Source organism: Aythya fuligula, chromosome 1 (genome assembly GCF_009819795.1).
Source record: "Aythya fuligula isolate bAytFul2 chromosome 1, bAytFul2.pri, whole genome shotgun sequence".
NCBI lineage: Eukaryota > Metazoa > Chordata > Aves > Anseriformes > Anatidae > Aythya > Aythya fuligula.
The window spans coordinates 120,538,287-120,556,544 of NC_045559.1; the positions used below are offsets into that span (position 1 = coordinate 120,538,287).

The following is an 18,258-nucleotide window of genomic DNA, read 5'->3' on the forward strand; positions in this document are numbered from 1 at the left end:
AGCAAATATCAGGGCAATCAGATCCTTGTCTCCAGCTGTTTTTGTTTTGTTTTGTTTTTGTTTTGTTTGTTTTCTGGCATGCCTGAAGACAGTTGTTTTTTTTTTTTTATTTCCCCTTAACTTCTTTCAGACCTAAATGTAAGAATTAAAAAATAAGTGTGGAACAAGTTGATTCTATTTCTTTACATATTGTGCATTTTAAAAATGCAGTTATGCTTAAATTTATATTTTTATCAGAATTACATGGTAATTAGAAGTCTTGTGCTTAGTTTCACTCAGTAGCTACCTTTTGTAGCCCCATAGCTATCATGTTGTAGGAATATGTTTTTAGATCATTATTCTCTACAAAGAATCTCATGATATTTGTTTTAAAAATCTATTAATATTATCCCATCAGATGTGACCAGTGTCTATCAAGCAACAGCTTCCTAATTTGTTGGCATGTTTTCAGTGTTGAAGAGAGTATCTTTTATAAAGGGCACCTAGAGAGTAGTTGGTTTATATACATACTGCCTTTAAGTAAATGAAATAATAATCATGTTGAGAGTCATCTTGGTAATTCAGATTATGGAGAAAATGTGCTTGGAGAAAATGTGCTTGGAAAAAATGTCTTGTCTGTACTGTCCAGGTGTACTAGACACATATTTTACGTTGTGAGAGATACCACTGATAAAAGAGAAGCTCAAAAAATTACAGCTGAAAAAGTATAGTGTAATTTATTCTGCAGTTCTGTCAAAGTGTACAGGACAGTGTATTTATTTTCCAACACATGATAGCAAAATGCCAGAACACAAAATTAAGCTAGGCATCTGTGGTGGTATCACATGGATGGGCATCCGAGCTCCACCACAACCGTTCTCTCACTCTCCCTCCTCAAAGGAAGAGAGTGAGAAAATATGATGAAAAACGGCTCAAGGGTTGAGATAAGGACAGGGAGATCACTCAATAGTTACTGTCACAGCTAAAATAGATTCAGCATAGGGAGATTAATAAAATGCCCAAATAAATAAATAAATTAATAATTAATAAATAAAAAACCTATTACCAGCAAGGTAGAGTAGTGAGAAACTAAAAGCAAACTAAAAACACCTTCTCCCCATCCACCTCCTCCCCTCGAGCAGCACAGGGGAATGGGGAATGGTGGCTGGGGTCAGTCCCTGATGCTTCGTCTCAGCCGCTCCCTCACGGTCACTCTGCCCCTGCTCCCCATGGGGTCCCTCCCATGGGATGCCATCCTTCCACAACTGAGCCTGCGGGGGCTGCCCACAGGCAGCAGCTCTTCAAGCACTGCTCCCACACAGCTCCGTCCCACGGGGTCCGTCCATCCCCCAGGAGCAAACTGCTCCAGCACGGGTCCCCCACGGGTGGGTGGCAGCTCCCCCCAGACCCCCTGTTCCTGTGGGGGCTCTCCATGGGCCACAGCCTCCTCCAGGCCACATCTACCTGCTCCCACTGGCTCCTCCACAGACTGAAGCGTGGAGATCTGCTCCATGTGCATGAGCTGCAGGGGGACAGCCTGCTCCACCAGGGGCCTCTCCACAGGCCACAGGGGAACTGCTGCTGACTGCCAGGAGCACCTCCTGCCCTCCTGCTGCACTCACCCTGGGGGACTGCAGGGCTGGTTCTCACTCAGCTCTGGCCACCAGCGGGTTGTTTTTAGAGCTGACTGGAGCTGTCTCTTATCTAACATGGGACAGCTTTTGGGTTCTGCTCACAGAAGTCGCCCTTGAAGCCCCCCCTTCTACCTAGGCTTTGCCATGTAAACGGAACATCTCAAAAATAGTTTCCTAGAAGGTTTGTTTCCCATTCTTTATATTCTCTGTGATAATATATATTCTGCATTTCTGTGGAGTCTCTTCCCACTTCTAAATTGAGTGGAATTTCTTTTTTAGAGCAAAATCTAATCTTAGATTAAATAGAATAATAAATTAAACATCTGTTCTATTTACATGAATGTTAATTTGGGCATTTATGTGGCTGGTAAATTGCTTGAGATACCAAGTCTTGTTTAGCTGATGATACTTTCTTCCTGTAGATTTTTTAATTATTTGTTAGCAGAATTACACTTGATAAATGTAGGGAAAAACCTTTACCCTAGCAGTCTCTTGATTTAGTAATACGAAAAAGTGTTAGATTTTTAAATGACTTCACTTGCTATTTATATAATTTAAATACATTCAATGAGCTGTACAAGTTGACAGAAAATGTTTGTTGTTGTTTTAAATACTGCATTATCTAAATCAGTTTGAAAATTACCTTTGTCATATAGCAATGACAAAGTGTGTATTTTCTATAGCATTTCTACTCTTACATTTGCTGACATGTCTGAAAATAATATTGGTAATGATAGGCCGTTCTATTAATTTGATTTCTGATTTAAAAAGTGATTTTTTTTTTTTTCTCAAAAACTTTTAATTACAGTTTATTGGTACATACACACTCAGGGTGAGTTTTTCTCCTGGTATCTGATGAGCACTCTCAACTCCCCAGTTTTCAAAGGGGAGTGGGAGGTGCTCAGAGTCATGCATGATGGTGTTCTTAGGCAGCAAACGATGCAGAGAATTCTAATGCATCTTTCTAATAGCCTTATCTTTTCTGTGTTTCTTCTTTTAATGGGGGTGTTTCTCCTTTTAATGGGGGTGTTTCTCTTTCATATTTCTATTTGATTAGAAATTATATAAAAGCCTGAGTGAGGTGAAGTCTGAAGTAGAAACAGTGATAAAAACTGGGAGGCAGATTGTTCAAAAGCAGCAAACAGAGAACCCAAAAGAACTGGATGAAAGGCTTACAGCTTTGAAGTTGCAATATAACGAATTGGGTGCAAAGGTAAGCTGTGTATTTCGTAATACAAAATTACACTCTCTTTTTAACTGGCAAACTGAAGAATAATCTTGGTGTGGTAAGTTAATGAGGCAAAGGCAGTCATCAGAATGGCTATTCAGTTCTGCTGAGAAAAAAAAATAGAAAAAAAATATAAAATTGCTTTATTAAAGTTTGAAATTTTACTTTCTAAGTATTTACTTTTTTTTTTTAATTTATATTAGTTTGTTGGTTTGGGTGGAGGGGACAGAGGTAGGTGTTGTTTCCTCTTAATGCCTCAGTCACTAGTTTCAAAACACTTAATGTCAGAAAAATACTTTTTGTGAATTGATAACTTTTTTTTTTTTTTCCTAATGAGGTACTTGATAAAAGAGAATTCTAGTTTTCATTTTCTTCTGCCTCTGGTTGTACAGATCTTTAAGTATTTTGCTTCTATTTGTTGTTTTCCAGAAATTGACCATGAGTTCTTGCTATTGCAACTTTCCTGAGGAGGCATTTGTGTACCACTATATGTACTTAATATAATTACTTCCAAAAATAATTATTTCAGCTTCACCCACAGAAAAATAAAATAAAGAAAAAAAAAAAAAAAGAAAAACAACAACAACTAGTTCTCAAAATGTGGCAGTTTTTTTAATTTATGACAACAATGATAAGTTAGTTTTATGTAAATAACCTCATAGAAACAATCTCAATTTATTTCCCAAGCATTGTCTTTCATTGTGTAAAATTTTTATTTCTACATCATCTATTTGTGTATCAACTCACATATAGTAAGATGCTGCTATGCTTCCTAACAAGACAATGTTTTTTGTTCACTCAAATTTTCCCTGAAGGTCAACTAAACAGATGATAGGAAAGTCAGCCTACAACCAGTATCAACAAGACTATGACCAAAAATTATAAAAATTGCATCATTTCTTGAATGCTTTTTATTCTGGGTCTGCGTTATCTGTGGAATGTGTTGTCTGCTACTGAAGTGCAATCCCCTACAAAGGTTGTTGAGCTCTGAAGAGGAGCTGTGGCATTGTCCTAAAGAAAACTTAATGCAAATAATTTAATTAACAGCTGTCCTTAATCTATTTTCTTCCTCCTGCCCTCATTAGAACTATCCACAGAACTTCTAAAAACTATAAGATTAGAGTAAATTTGGTGCAGTAAGTGGCTGTGTGAAGACTGTGAAAGCCAGATATGGTTGTCTGTTTATTGTTAAAATTTATACACCTCTAATGAAAAGAATATATATATATATATATATATATATATATGAATTCTGGGAAACTATAAATGAATAATCAGTCAGTATGTGATTTTAGCACATAATGATTTTTGAGCCCCACTGACTGCAACATCATAAAACAAGTTTTTTTGTTGTTGTTGTTGTTTTATGTGTTATCTATATGTAATTAAGAAAATACTAGTTGGGGAACTTGAATCAAAGCAGTTCTCGGTCTTACTAGAAAATAAAGGTGTTAAAAGACATAAAGCTTTTGAGTGTAAAGAAAACTGAAAAGTCTGCCTCATTAAGGTGTGGATAGCTATCATTTGAGATTATATAATATATTTGTTTTCTCCATTATTTTAGAAAGGACTGTAGCATTTATTCCTACATTGTATTGAATGTAGCTGCAGCTAGACAGGTGCCATTATTTGAGGAAACCTCTCAAATAATGAAGGGATAAAAATGTGCCATTAGGAAGCCATTAGTGATCTGAAGTGAGCAATATTGAAAATTAATGTCTCTCAAAAATCTGTAGTGTTGTTTTTACCTTTGTTGTCCTAGATTTATTTTTTCACATTACACATATAATGGTAGTTGATGGTTTTAGAAGGTCAAAAATGCCCAAAATTAGAGAACTAGAATAATCACTTAGCCATTTTCAGTCCTAATAGATTGCACTGAGTTTGGAGAACCATGGCCTTCCTTTTGAAGAAAAAAAAAAAAAAGTAGTTATAACTAATAGTATCTCAGGACTGAAATGAGTAGCCTTAGGGAAAACACATGTTCAAGTGTAGACTCACTTGTGTGATTTCATATATAGTGTTTCAGGAGGTTGCCCATATTTAAAACAATGCTTAAGAGCACATTCTTAAGAGTGTGTAAGAGGTATCATTCAGTAAGAAGAGGACAGATAAATTACAACAATTTCTATGAATTTTGTACAACACCTTTGAGTTTTACTGTACATTTTATGTATCAATACTTGAGACCGTGAACCTAGAAGTACTTCTCCTTAAGAAGAGGAATTTTGTTGTTTTTGTTGTTTGCTTTTTTAATTTGCTTTTTTTGTTGTTGTTTTTAGCATATACACATATGGATATCTATTCCTATCGATAAACCCAATTGATTAGGTATTATCAGATTTTAAAACCCTTTCTGGTCTAGGCATGAGTTTTGTCTGTCCAGACGTTTTGCCCTATGTTTTTAGCCAAATATGCTTTGAGAACATAATGAATAATTTTGAAACTTCAGTGGTGGCCTCAGTGTAAATAGTTTTGAAATGAAATTACAAGAAAACAAAATGTGGCTAAATGTCATGTGATAGTGGTTGCATTTAATGCAAGTATTCCATGCCTGTGCTTGCGTTCACTCATTTGTGAATTCATTGTTCTCTCTTTGACAGAAACACGTGTATGCATACACACACAAATAGGTACAGCTTAGGTAGTGTGCTAGTTGTGAGTAGCTATAATGTAGGGTCTGTAGCATGCTCACAAACCACTTTATGATAATTCAGCAGAAGAGGGGGCTAGACTCTCTAAAACAAAGTGACAGTAATAATGTTCTCGCTGTTCTCCAAAGGGCAGTGCATGCTAGAGTGATTTCTCACAAGCCCAGTGCTGCACAGGAATTAGACTATTCAACTTTAGCTGTATTTGGATGTGAAATACCTTTTCTTGTTGTTTGTTTGTTCTTTTTTTTTTTTTTTCTTAAATATCTGTGTTTTTTTTCATTGTATTTTTATTATTACAGACAAAGATTCCTGCAAGTAAACAATTAACATAGCTTAAATAGTTTTAAAATATAGAGTAAATGTATGGAGATGGTATGTTTAATATCACTGTCTGAAACAGAAGGCCTTAAGGTGGCACTGTTTCCTATTTGTCTTTAGAAGTCTTTATCTTTACGTTTAAAGTATAAGCAGGAACTGATAAATTTGTAACCTCCATATATACAAAGTGTACATGCGAATAGTATAATATTATTGACAGTATATACAAAGTTTAGAGCTGTATAGAGCGGTACAAATATTTTTTCAAAAACCACCATACTTTTAGAATACAATGATACCAGTTTTGGATACCTGATAGTGCTGTAGACAATGGTAAATGCTGCCAGCGGTTGTACTTTTGGAGAAGATCTAATATAAAGATGGGGAAAAATTTCAAAGTGTCCCCTGCAGGTCCCCTCCATCTCCCCCCCCCCAAAAAAAAACAAAAAAAAACAACAACAAAAAAAAAGTAACATTGATCACAGTGTACAAAATTAAACAAAAACGGGGTCTTGATATGGGCAGTGGTAAGCAACAAAAATGGAAGTGTAATTTAGAAGTTCTGGTTATGATACGCTTGTATTTATTCAAGATGAATTTGCTTTTATTAATGATTTTACTGTTTTAAGGGAGACAAAGACTGCAATTAAAAAATACATTAATAAAAATCCATGGCTGCAATCTCAATTACTAATTAACATGCAAGGTTATTTCTTTTAAATGTTTGTGACCAACTGCATTCTTTCAATCCACCTTCATTGATCAACGTTTTTTTTTAATTTCAGCAGAACATAATTTATTAATTCATATTTTCTAATTAGCAATCTCCTAATGCCAATTGTGGTGTAAATTCCTATGTGAGACCCCTTCACTTAGTCTTCTGCTTGCCCTATTAAACATTCAGAAACTTACCTCTCTTCCTGAACATGCTCAGGGATTTGTAGTGAAGACTATGTTCCTCCCATCCCCCAGAACCTTAACCAAAATGCATTACAGGACAGTCAAGACAGATACTCAGCCTTCCTTCCAAACACAAGCTAATATGCTTAAAAGAACCTTAAAAATAGCACATATATTGTCCATATTACTTCTCATCCAGAATATTCAGCATATGAAAATCCTAACTGAGAAGCTCTGAGGGTGAAGTGGTGAACATGGGTAGCTGGAAGATTGGAAAGTAGTGGTGGACCATAAAGGTTGGAAAGTGTAAAGGAAAACATAAAGGTTCTGCAAATAAGTCTGTGGTGAAGTAAAAGATCCAGAATCAATTTCATGGGACTTGAACTGGGTGATAGGTTACAGGCAAATATGAGCACGGGTTGGTGCTCTAAGGAAACTAGAAGTGACAAAACAGACAGGAGATAAAAAGGAAGTAGAGAGAGGACTATGATGGAGGATTGTGGACTGTGGGAAAGAAATGTAGGATTACAGTCTACAGACTAAACTTCCTTTAAAAAGTCGTTTAATACAGCCTACTCATAGTAACTACTCTAGGAAAAGGTACATTTTACCTATTTTACCTTTTTGTTGTTGATTTATGTGGAACAGAGATGCATAATCTTTAGTTCATATCAAACAGATTTGTATGGGGACACTTGAGGATACCTTGGTTTTCCTGTCCTCTGTGAAAGAAAGCAAGATCTGTCCAAGTTACAAGTGTTCCTATTGCAGGATGGGTGTGAGTCTGATTCTGAGCTGGGAGCAACATGCATCATACTAAAGTTGCAGACACATTTTTTTTAAAGGTGGTGGGAGGTGTGTGAGAGAGCTTTAATAAAGAACACACCAAAGAATGTAGTGCAAACTGTATGTTCCACAGTAAACCAAATAGATGTTATTAAACCATAGAAAGTATTTACAAATGGTGGATGTTTCCACTGATTTTTTGTTTGCTTTGAAAAAGAAGAAAAAAACAATCCTATGCAAAAATACTACATTTAAAGACTGTTATTCAGATGACAAGAAAGTATTCTGAGAAGTTCAAAACTTAAGTTTAACTGTGCTGCATTAGTTTGACATCATTCGATGACTTTTGTGCTTGAAGATTTGGGGGTTTTTTTGGCAAAGAGTCTTTTTTCTTCTATATGGTGTAGTTATACAGATAGAAAATGTTGAGTATTCAATATGACTATATAGCCATCTGTATGAAAATATACTCCTTGTAGGATTTTGACATTTAGGCTGTGTCTCAGGGAAAGCCTGTTAATTCACCTGTTCTAAATTAGTTTGCTATTCATGACTTCAAAAGAGAAGAGGGGGTTTGCAGGGGTCTTCTGCTAGTTCAGACTAGCCTCTTTATGCACGTCTTTGTTATAGGTTTTTGCATTTTGTTATATGTTTTTGCATTCTAGCAGCAAAAATGCAGATACTGAGAGAACTAAAGAAATACATATATTAAAAGTACAACTTGGCTTGTAAAATTTCAAGTTAAGCTTTTATATGAAAGTGGCACATAGAATATACTGTAAGACTCATCAAACCAGTTAGACTGAAGAGTTAAGAAACACATGTTTTATTTCCGCAGGTTACAGAAAAAAAGCAAGAGTTAGAGAAGTGCTTGAAATTGTCCCGGAAGCTACGAAAAGAAATTAATGCTCTGACAGAATGGCTTGCAGTGACAGATGCAGAATTGACAAAGAGATCATCTGTGCAGGGGATGCCTAGCAATTTGGATGCTGAAATTGCCTGGGGCAAGGTAACATTGCAACACACAGTGTACCTTTATATATCTCAGTTTATGCATATTAAAGAAAGCTCAATAAAGAGAATAAAAATTCTAGCATTTTAATTAGTAGAACTTTGTAACTGTTAAGACATTATCTTGCAATAACATTAATACTTAAAAAGTTTTATTTGTATTAATCTCTTTACATATATGTACTATGTATATATATGCTCCTATGTAATAAGACAACAAAAAACTGTAAACATTATTGTTTATTTGTGCACAAAACAAAACAAAACAAAAAATAAACAGACAAACAAAAAGAAACACTTCAGCTTTGCTTAATAGGAAAAATTCTTTAACCATCTTACTAGTTTCATCATACTCTATAGGTATGGTCCTGAATAATGTGCAGGCAACTTTATAAATTCTTTAAAAGGCTGTAGTGGTTTCAGGCACTGGTGTACAATTGGTTTCTAGTTTCCTGTATGTTTTTGAATATGTGTGTTTTTTTTGTTTTGTTTTAACTGCCCCTTTCAGGCTCTCACTAACCCTTTGATAAGACGCCTTCAGCCTTGGAAAACACTGATAATTTATGAAACAAGTTAGAAGAAAACAAAACAAACAAAACAAAAACCACATACAAGTCTTTTGTGACATATGGAGTCTTTTTTTTTTTTGTCATCAGTCCTTAAGAATGACAGTGTTTTAAAAGTAATGTCCAAGCATATGAAAAGATCAGGTTTTACTATATTACAGTTACTTCTTTGACTATTACTACTTTGACTTTGGAACAAAAACCTATGGGGTATCCCTAAGATACCTCATTCCTGCATGATATTTTCTCATTTTTGCTTGCTGCCTTCACATATTATGCAGTTCCTCTCATCAGTTTTGATTAATATTGTGATCTTATCACACATAATATGTCAGATGTTATATTAGATGATGATGGAGGTTTTTCATGCCTCCACACTAACCTGTTAGTTAGTCCATGACTCAGTCCATTTACCTGGTAAAGAAAGTAAAAACAATTTTTCGTGTTGCTAAACTACACAGTACATTTCTACCAAAACAGAAATATAAACTGTATGTTCCTATGTGCTTTTCCAGGAAAGTTAATTCAGACATGTATAGCTTCACAGCAGGTTAAATAGAAAGATTTGTCTTTGATATCATTTAATTGTTAGATGTGAACCTTAATGCTTCAGAAATAGCATAATTAGAACTTAAAGTCTGATTAGCACAGTTACACAGTGGGAAGTCCTTGTTATGTCGCACTTTTGCTATGACAAGTACAACATATTTTTACCTTATACCAATCAAAAAAAGTTAACAAAAGCTAATTAAAATGAGAATTGTTAACATGAAAAATATATCGAGCAGGTGAACTGCTCTACTTACTACTCTTAATGCTACAGTATTATGAATTTTCATGAGGAAATGATACATAAAGGGTTGCAAAAAAACCTTGGTAACAACCAAATTTTGGCTTCAACTCCAATGCAAACCCCTAATATAAGACTGACCTCATGTCAGTCTTATATATATAAGACTGATATATATATATATAAGACTGACCTCAGCTTCAGTAGTGCTTCAGTCAGCTGATCACTAAAATAAGAATAAACAACTTCAAATGAAAACGGCTGCCTCTTCTTGAACTATGTATTTACTGCATGTATTCATAATTCCTGTATCAGGATTGATTCTCCTTATGAAGTCCAAGCCAATATTCACATAAATATGAGCACACTTTTAGTTTTGAACAATCCAACAAATATTGTCGGTGGAAGATCTTATCATTCCAAATATAATATGTGCAGATATTATGTGATATGATTATATTTTTTTCCCAAAATAATCTGCTCCACTACAAGGCAGGAAATCTTTCATGTTACCTTGGACACTTTAAAATCACTGTGAGGACTTCACAAGTAAGTACACCACTGATACTTCTATGTTGATTTCAATGTGGCATCATAAAAAAAAAGAGTACATCTATAATTCAGTCCCCAGAAGCAGGTCTGCACAGTATCTGTTTAATGTCACAGCTTTGGTCTTTGTACTTCCTGAATAAGTAGGCTGCTGAAGACAGTAACCAATCTAATGAAATGCACCAGGAGATGAATTAGGCCCAGCAGATTGCCATTGTTTGGAATGTATGCAGAAAAATTAACATGGAAAATGTGGGGGGAGAACTCAGCAGTGTGAATGAACTGAAAATTGGATGTGTGCAGCAGTCAATCTAACTAAGCAGAGAGATGATAATCTTTTTTCCTTACAGAACAAGGAAACAGTTATATTTATTAATGCACTTATTTCTAATCCCTTTTCAATATCCAAGAGTTTTTAAAACTGAATGGAACTCAGGGGAGTTTAAAGATAATTATAGAGGTTAAAAGAACAAAATCATCCATGAGAACCTTGTCTTGAAGTTATAAATACCTAGAAGTAAAAAGAAGTGTCCAAGTGGAGCAGGAAATGACATTAATGAAAAGCAACAATCTTTATATGAAGGGAAATGTGTTATTTGTGCACATCTAGATTTTTTCTAAGTACAGAACAAAAACTTGTTGGCTGTTATGTGAAATGAGATGAGCAATATACCGAAGACGGTGAGTTGTGTCTTTTTGCACAGTAGAGACTAGCTAAATCTTTCCACTTGAATTCATTTCTGTTATAATTGATAAGAAAAATGACATATGAGTAGAAAAATAGTCATTAAATATTCTATATTAAAAATTCATTTATAATTAGAAGACTGAGCTAGAGAACATATTTATCATGGAAGACGTTAATCATTGTGGGGTTTATTTGTCTTTTAATCAGGAGCTGGCCTGATAAGATTAGATTGCCAGGAAACCATATTCTCCAAAAGGAAAAGGCAGGTGGTATTATCAGGAAAAATTCTCTTTCACTCCCTACTATCAGCAGTATAATTAATGTACTAGAAGTAGTACTTTAATGCTATATTTCAGGTAGAGAGTATAATACTAGTGAGTATAAAGTTAGCTTGAAGTACTCAGAATTATATTAGCTAATATATTTAACAACATATTTCCTGTCATTAAAACCAGTGAAGTAAAATGACCTGAAATTGTAGAAAATTGTACCGATTCATAGTCAGTGGCCAGAATGTAATAAAAAATAAAAGATGTGCTGTGAATAAACAAATAAATGTTTATAATCAGCTATTGAAGGCCATAATGTCAGTTTCTGATTAATTCTGTTATCCCACCATTTATTTTAGAGACATATGAATTATTATCATTACTTTCGAGTAATTCACAATATACAGGTTTTGTGGAGGCATATGTAACTTTTCTGCTCTCCTTTGTGGATTTTGAATTTTTAAATCTACATATCTAAACTCCAAAAAAAAAAAAAAAAAATAAAAAAGCATCATCCTTGTGACTTAGCTACAATTCTGGTTTGCCTGAAACCCTCTGAGCTATGGATCCAATGCTATCTGTTATATCAGAATGAATAAAATGTAAGAATGTAAGTAGACTGTCACTGGATAAAGGTCAAATTTAAAAAATAAAAATGTTATTAAAGAAGATATTATGTATGTTATTTAGAAGATCTGGAAAAAAAATAATAATCGTTAGTTTACCTGGGATGTAATGCATTATATCCTACAGGGAAGGTCCTAGCTGATAATGCAGTGTGGAATTCCTGCTGTCTTTACAACCCTGCTAGTTTTTCAATTGAGTTCAGTGGGTCCAGGATTTCATACGTAAGAACTCTGAATAATTAAGATTTGAAGTAATCGGAAGATGTTTTTTTCACTTTGATGTTGTGTTGATGGCCTCAGTGTGTTTCTTTTTTTTTTTTAAGGTGGGAAAAGTGTTGTTGCTTACTTATGTCATTGGTTATTTATTACTCTAGTTTCTAATAATACACAGGAGTGCTAATTTTCCCATTACCCAGAGGTGCGCCTAGTCTTTGGTTTATCTTATTTCTTTATTGTGAAAGGAACAGTGCCTGGGATGAGACAAAGTTACCTCAGACCTTTTTCTAAGAGATCACAAAGCATACACCCAGCTTTTGGATGGAAGCTTTATTTAACAGACATTTAATTATCTGATCCTGCTGTTTATATGTCTAGTTAGGCTTAATATTGATGTGTATAGCCCAAGACAGTTCTGAATTTTCATATATGTAAATATAAAGGAAATCACAACCCATAGTAAATGTGCTTCAGAGATTCTTTTACAAATGGCAAAGAATTGTTCAGATAAGGTGATAAAACTGATCAGAAATTTCTATCCCTAGTTGAAGGTAAAGTATAATTATTGTTATTATTATTAATAATAATAATAATCAAAACCATCATATTTTTAATCCATTGTGAAACCAAGGAAAGTGTACTGGAAAATGGCAGGTTGTTTTTCCTTCATTCTGTTGAAAATCTGTTGAAAAAATCTCTATTTCAGGTTATATAATTTTGTAGTTTACAGTTTGTTAATCTCAACCATCTCTCAGTTCCGCTATTGCTCTGTATTTGAGCAAATTGGTAGAATGTGAGAAATTTCTCACTTACTTGAAATGCAAGCATAAAATCTTTTCTGTGAAATAAAATTACAAAATTAAATCATTAATTCTGTGAAGCATAGGACACGAGAAGTTGTTTTAAATGTAACATATGCCAAGTAATTTGGATATACTATTAAGATATTAAGATGCTATTGTACCTAAGAGAGCAATTTCTATAATGTCTTTATTGCAAACTGGAAACTATACTTTCCCCAGCAACACATCATTAACAAAATCATGCTGATGTGTGACAGTGAGGGGTGTGATAGCATAAAGGGATAAAGTAATTCTACATTGATGGTTCTACAGTAACACCATTGATTCTAAGATGGAAGAATTGTGACTGCAGTTCGTTTAGAAGTGGTTCTTCTTTTAGTGTGTTAAGTTACCTAAGATAAATCAGTGCCTCTGGAGACCAGTCTTCTTTTTCTTTCAACTTTGGTTTGTATTCAGTTTGGACCACTTCATTTCCAGTTGGAGTTTTATTTTATAAACAGAGATCACATATGGCTGCATCGTTGCAGTCAGGTGACTAGAGCTCAGAGAAATTTTTCTCTAGATACTGGTTATGTCTGATACTATGTATAAAGACTTTGTCCCTCTTCTTGAGTATTCAAAGAGATTGTCATGCTGTGCAGCACGCCATCAGTGCTTAGTATTAAATTCCTGCCTTTTTAGATATTGTCTAAATATGATTGTCTTTACTTCTTTTGTTGGACCCTTTGCATGTTGTAACACGTATTAAGACATGAATGATGAGTAAATTGTGTGAACTATGTGTAAACTACATATCAGTTTGTAAGATTACAAACTTACAACTACATATCTGTTGTAAGATTTGTGTTGTAAGATCTGTGTAAGGAGGTGCTATGAAATATATGAGGTCATATGATCTTGTAGCACTGCGCGTATACTTTAGTCATTCATGATTGGAGGGTCTATGGATCTTATTGGGTCTTATTTTAATATTTTAGTTCACTTAATGAAATGCGAAGTAAGTGGAATGAAAAGATGCATTTCTACAGCTAGGAAACGAGAAACCTATCAGCACAGGAGAACATGGTTTCTGCTGAAAAAAAAGATTGCACTGACAAATATTAAAGTAATATTAAAATATTTCATAAGACTAGTTTCAGTGAAGTTCCGAGAGTCTTGAGATGTTATCATAATGCTTTGTTATTGTCCCATTTATTATGTAAGCTATGTCATTTTATTAAATGCAAACTAAATATCTCAAGATAAATATTGTAAAATATAGATACTTTAAAAAAAAAAGTATTAAAACTGTATTTTGAAAAATGGAATGAAAGCTAATTCACAATTTTTAAAATGAAGCTATTACTAAAAAATATTATGAGAATGTGAAGAACACTTACAATTTTATCAGAGTTAAAACAATTTACTTTTTACTTACCTTTCACAGAACACTTTCCCTAGTTGTAGGAAGCAAAAGAGTATTTTCTAGTATGAGCTTACGGGTTGTCTGATCTTCTTGGTGTGGAGAATTTTTAATTTTCTGAATTTTTACTGTTTTATTCTGCTTACTATAGGCAACACGGAAGGAGATTGAGAAACGCCAAGGCAATCTTAAGAGCATTGGTGATTTAGGAGAAAATTTGAAGACAGTGATGAAAGGAAAAGAAAGTCTAGTGGAAGATAAACTCAGTCTCCTTAACAGTAATTGGATAGCAGTAACTTCACGTACTGAGGAATGGTTCAACCTGTTACTGGTAAGAAAAATGCGTTTGTGCCCACATGGGTAATATTGGCACTTGGTTGTAAGTGTTCATCCTCATATGATTGCTTTTTCTGGTGCCATAGAATATACTTATCTAATACACTGATACAAAGACAATCAGGTTTTTGTTTTTGTTTTGTTTTTTAGTATGTTGCATATATTTAAGATCAGACTCTTTACAGAGAGAGAGAGCTCTGTGAAGTCTTGTTTGTTAGCACTTCCCATTCTTGTCTTCCTGAGTGGTTCCTGGACTGTTTTTCTTTTTTCTTTTTCCTTTTTTTTTTTTTTTTCTCTCCTGATGATTAAAATGTGTTTTTTGTTTGTTTGCTTGTTTTTACCAACAACCTAGACTCCTTGAATATGAATAGAATAAAAGAAGTATTGAAATCAGTTAAATTAAGTCTTGGTATTGATACCAACAGCTATGGCTGTGTTTGGCAACATTAACATTTCTGTTTGCAGCAATAGTACAATTTGAAAGTAAGTCTCCACTTGCATGTTGTTTTGGTCCACAGAGTAGATGTGGTGTGGTTGAACTAGATTAATTTCAGAGGCAAGTGAATGAGAAGCCCTGCTTAACATATATCTAAGGTGCTCAAAATCAATGATTTAGTCCTTCAGGACTCCATGAGCCTCCTTTGGGCGTTATTATTTTTTTTTTTTTTTGGTGCATATTTTGGTGGGAATATGTTAAGGGGACCGGATTAAGCCTTTTCCAAACTAAATCCCTAAACCACATTTAATACAGGCTCGGGAGCCCCAGCTGCCTAGAACTACTGGTAGTCATAAAACTGCATCCTTCCTTTAAAGTGATTCTGTCATGAACAGATGATAGCTTGAACCCTTAAACAAAGAAGGTTTTCCAAAGAATTCTTTGGAAAATTTATGCTGTTCCTATTTCTGACAGAATGAGAATGTAGTTTCAACCCAGAGAAACAGAAGTGGTTATAGAAATACAGTAGCCTTTATCAAGACTTGGCTTTTCAGAGCTTGATGTCTTAGAGCTTCACTGGAGAACCAAGTGGATCTGAAAATGCTTCTGTGATGGATATGTAGCATCACTGCAGGGCTTCTTTGTCTGTAGGCAGCATGTAAGTGCAAGCATCTGCTGATGTCTGCTCTATCTGGAAGACTTAAGAATTTGATTCAGTGTGATGTAGGAGCTCAGCTTCAATGTAGAACTGATTATAAGAAACATATAATGGAGTTTATAGACTGGTATAGATATGTATCACTTTCTCTATCTTCTCTGAATTGTTTTGTTAATATTTACTAGAACCCAGGATAAAAAAAACAATAATAATAAAAATAAAAAAAAATGTATAAGAGAAGGAGTTAGTCTTTTACAGATGTTAGAACAGTGTAAAATACATGTATGTATTTTATTAAAATACATTATGTATTTTATTAAAATACATGTATGTATTTGTAAAATACATGTGGTGGCCAAATGACAGTGATAGCAAAATCTTTGATCTCAAGTATGTGGTAAACATGTACTGCACAGGGATATAGTTCATCTGTAATTTTGAGTTGGATATGCATAGAACTCATTCTAGTGTGCTCACCAAAAAAGACAGGTTTTCAAATTTAAATATATATATATATATATATATATATATATATATATATATATATATATATATATCAGAATATATACTGATACTACAATAGCTTTTTATAAAGTAGAGTTGGAAAGCAGGGAAGTTCATTGAAATGTAAATAAAAGGTTTATATACAAAGTAAACTTTCTTGATTGTGATTTTGCAAGTGCATCTTTGTTTCAAACTTAGTTTCATTTGACTTCAGTGGCTCTCAGGAAAGAGTTCTCTACCTGTTTTTGTGGAAATTTCTTTTAACCTTCAGTAGGTCTGGCTATAAGCTTCCTGTTCCTCTCAGCAGTTGCACCAAGCTGCAGATGCCTGTTTTTTGCTGTGACTGCATCACCATTCTGCTTGTCTCTTTGGAAGCTTCTGTCTCTCCTAGAATGTCTTTTCAAGGAAATAATACATATAAAGTGAGAGCAAACACATAAAATAGATTCTGTCCTTCACAAAACAAGCGGCTATTATATAAAATAGTCATAGTTTCATAATATATGCATGTTTGCCACAGTCGGCACACTTATGACTATTATTTCAGTTCTGATTACTTTTTTTGTATGCAGTATTTACCTTCTTCACATACAGGAATATCAAAAGCTCATGGAGGCTTTTGATCAGAAAGTAGCTAATGTCACGACTTGGATGTATCGTGCTGAAATACTGTTGGATGAATCTGATAAGCAAAAGCCCCAGCAAAAAGAGGAAATTCTTAAGGTAAAAAAAAATAAAAATGTGATTTTCTGAAAAGCATTAATTTTATTCTAAAAAGAATTATTTCAGAACTAGCATAGTTTGAAAGGTATCACAAATTGATTAACATTCTTTTCTCTGTGATAAAGCTGTCCTCTGGCAGCATGTAGATTTTTAATAAACTTGCACCACATATCAAAAGGTAAATCCCTGCAGAAATAAAACTGGATATGTTATTATGTCTTGGGGACTTCATGGTGCGTAGAACAGCATCTTATTAAATCTATGTTTGCTGAAAGATACTTCTTCTGCAGAGCTGGTTAAACACAAGCCCTTTTTTCTGTGTATTCATTTTTAGTTTTTTTTTTTTTTTTCCTGTGATTCTTTTCTGGTATATATGGTATCTGCATTTGATATCTCTGCCATATGACTGTTATAATCCTCTAAATGCTGCTTGCATTGATGCCCATCCAACAACACAAACAATAATATCATATGGTGAACAAGCTGTGTAACAATGGGTTAGTCTATTGATCAGGAGATTTTATTTGGTTTGTTGCATCATTTGAACAACTGACGAAAAATTGACTTGTAAGGTAATTGTGACTGTTAAAGTATCTTATTTAAAACAACTTATTTGTTAAACAACTTCAAGTTGTGATCTATATGGATTTTTTTTGCTTCCAAAATCAGTGTGAAATTTTACCTTCTCTTGAACTCCGTGGTCATCACATGTTATCTGAGAAACAGTTTGAAAATCAAAATCAGAATTGTATTGCTGACACTAACATAATGATACCATTTACTAAAGAAAATCTTTACAAATTCCAAGGCAGTCATAGTTTCCAACTAGCACTTATGCAGAGCATAAATCAATGGCTCATTGATCTCAGAAGGATTACAGAACAGATGTTAGTAGCAGGTTGAACAATTTTGCCACCTCAAGGTACAAAGCACAATTATTTTTGCCATCAATGCAGGTATATACTTGTATTGCACAAAGGCATTTCACAGTGAAACTCTCAGTGAAACTATCTACTGTAGTATGATATGGCTGCCCATACTGATCAACTGTTAAAATTATTATTGCAGAAGAAGTATTGTTTTCCTTTTTTTTTTTTTTTTTTAATTTGTGATAGATTTATAGAAAAAAAAAAAAAAAAGAAAAAAAAATACTGGTGTGTATCCTGTCATTTTTCCCTACCT

General features: G+C 34.0%; 1 protein-coding gene across 9 annotated transcripts in view; it reads left to right on the plus strand.

Moving 5' to 3' along the window:
* DMD (dystrophin) overlaps window positions 1-18,258 on the plus strand; it is a 958,404-nt gene that overhangs the window by 270,314 nt on the left and 669,832 nt on the right. For 8 of the 9 annotated variants that reach the window (XM_032193124.1, XM_032193145.1, XM_032193154.1 and 5 more), the window contains 4 exons: window positions 2,671-2,826; window positions 8,338-8,508; window positions 14,571-14,750; window positions 16,948-17,076. In XM_032193124.1, coding sequence (XP_032049015.1) covers window positions 2,671-2,826; window positions 8,338-8,508; window positions 14,571-14,750; window positions 16,948-17,076 — 636 coding nt within the window. The remainder of the gene's footprint in view (window positions 1-2,670; window positions 2,827-8,337; window positions 8,509-14,570; window positions 14,751-16,947; window positions 17,077-18,258) is intronic. The other variant, XM_032193135.1, reaches the window with a different exon arrangement.